The 2356-nt window shown below is 48.3% G+C and overlaps 1 protein-coding gene across 1 annotated transcript; it reads right to left on the minus strand.

Annotated features, from left to right (window-relative positions):
• Positions 1–257: 257 nt before the first annotated feature.
• On the minus strand, positions 258–1988 carry TOMM5 (translocase of outer mitochondrial membrane 5). The gene is made up of 2 exons (XM_075558982.1): positions 1779–1988; positions 258–778 (listed from the first exon to the last, which is right to left on the minus strand). Exons 1-2 carry the CDS (start codon positions 1897–1899, stop codon positions 744–746), a joined length of 156 nt encoding a protein of 51 aa, XP_075415097.1. The 5' UTR covers positions 1900–1988; the 3' UTR covers positions 258–743.
• Between the last annotated feature and the right edge of the window lie 368 nt (positions 1989–2356).

The raw sequence follows: 2356 nt of genomic DNA on the forward strand, positions 1-2356 counted from the left end.
TTAAATATATAACCAACCAAATATATAACACTGTTTTCCTGGGATGCTATTACATATCCTCGACATCAAGTAACAGTATTGTCTTTCACAGAACATTCCGCATAATATATCTTTAGGTGAATTAGCAATTATTTTGGTCCCAAATAAAGGCAGACCAAAATGTCATTTGTAACGAACAAAGTATTATAACTGTCTCTCCAGCGATTGTAGGTTTGCAGCAAAAAGTGGGATAAGAAAAATAGCAAGCCAAATTTTCACAGTGATACATTTATTTAAAAAAAATACAGACTAATGGCTCTGTGGTCAGATGTCATTGTGGTTATGTGCTGACTGTCACAAAATATAACTAACTGTCATGGACTCTTCACAACTACATTCTGGACAAAAACAAAAAGGTCCACAGAGATGGCGGTCAAGACAGACCTGCTGCAGACACTGGTGATGAATACTTGCTGGAAAATGAAGTTTGACAAGATGTAATAATAATAACATCAATATTCACGGAAGGCGGAGTATCAGAGGCAAAAGGGTGTGATACCACAAGAAATCTTTTCACATTACCCAATTAATTTTATATAATCAGTCAGTCACCAGAAAAGAAAAAAAAAACTTGTTCTTGTCAAGCAGAGTTTTTAAGTCCATTCAATCAGAGTCTGGTATATCTTTCAGGGCCTATTCATTTGCAGCTAGGAAGACTGGAACCAGGTTCTTCACATCAGATATTCTCAGGCGATGCCAAGTCTTCATATACTCTCCAATTTCTTTAAGATAAATGGAGCTACAAGAAAGCCAAGAAATCCCAAATTAGTTTTCAGCTATTAGTTCCAATTACTTTGTGCAATTTTAAGACGAGAGGAATCCTTACAGCCCCAGTGCACTGCATCACCCAGCCTGGAAACCCTCTGGGACAATTCTGCCTGATGGGGTCTATAGGTTGCTATCGCCTCCAGGGCAGTGGGTTTTATTTTGGTTTGCCCAAGGGAGCTCTGCCCTATGCTCAGCATGTGCCCCACTTTGCGATGGGCTCATTTGAGGCATCCTTTGCTCTCCATCTAGACCTGCCAACAATGTACAGCACTAGGGGAATGAGAAGAATCCAAAGTGCTGAGAAAGCATAAATTTGGGATACGTGATTTCGGAGACTTTCTCCGTCACAGGAGAAAACTGCTCCACAAAGTGGCTTCCAGCTCTAAGCGTCACTGTGCCTGTAACCCCGATACTCGCTTAAGTCCTCTCTGGAAGCCAGTTCTCCTTTGCCAAAGGGCTGTAAGGATATTTGCCCCAGCCTCCCTCAAAGGGGCACATTATTTCTTCACTCACTGTGCAAATAAACAGGAAGGGAGCAGACAGTCCTGATGGGAGGGGATGTGGCATGAATGGCTTAAGCTTAAGAACCCTGAATTCTAGTTCAAGATCATTCACTCAATGGCTGAATGACCTTGAACCAGACAGTCTCTACGGAGGAACTGTTTGTAAGGCAAGAACGTTTTTGCTCTGGGGGATAATCTTTAAAGCTCTCCTAAGGTCGAACGTTCATTCGAGCCAGGATGTTTACCCAGAGCAGGCCCAGCCCCGCGTGCACAGCGGTACCCGCATTCCGACCAGCTGCCCTCGGAGGTCGCATGTCCCCTCCACCCGAGGTGCACAGTCTCTCTTCCGTCGTCCAGACGGTTCAGATCAGTTCAAGGGTCCCCAGGTCCCTGTCGGGCCAGGGTCTGTGGGCGCTGCCAGCGAGCTCCCTGCAGGTCTCACGGTCCAGTAGTGGGGGGAACACTCACTGACTCGCAGCAGGGCCACGTAAATAAGAAAGTTCCGTATGGAGGAGACCACGTCCTCGCGCATCTTCCGTTTCATCTCCTCGGGGTCCAGCTTCGGCGCGAGGCCCTCGATCCGAAACATCGTGGCTGGGCTTCAGGGATTCCTCGCTAGGAATCTGGGTGCTTCTCGGATTGCCGCCTCGCGCCCGGATGTCGGCTGGATTCCCCTTCCGGTCCCGCCCCCTCGTTCCTGCGCGCGGCGACGGGACGCCACGAGGGACAATCCTCGTCCCGGCCCCGTAGTTCTGAAGGTGGCCTGCAGGGGGCGCCCGCTACCCTAGCGACCCAGGGCTCGCTTCTTCCTAGAACGCGTAATCCGGCTGCGCTCCTCTGCAGGGTGGCTTTTACACCCCGGAAAAGGCAGTACACCTAGATTGCAGGGGTGGTGCGCTTCAGCATCACCATAAATAATATCGGCGGTGAGTCGGAATCGACCTGATGGCAATGGGTTGATTTGTTGAATGTTTGTGGACAACCCCGTCCTCTCGATTTACCCTGCTATATGGCATTTTATCTCCTTTCCACAACGTGAGTTGAAA

This window comes from Tenrec ecaudatus, chromosome 10 (assembly GCF_050624435.1).
Source record: "Tenrec ecaudatus isolate mTenEca1 chromosome 10, mTenEca1.hap1, whole genome shotgun sequence".
Classification (NCBI taxonomy): domain Eukaryota; kingdom Metazoa; phylum Chordata; class Mammalia; order Afrosoricida; family Tenrecidae; genus Tenrec; species Tenrec ecaudatus.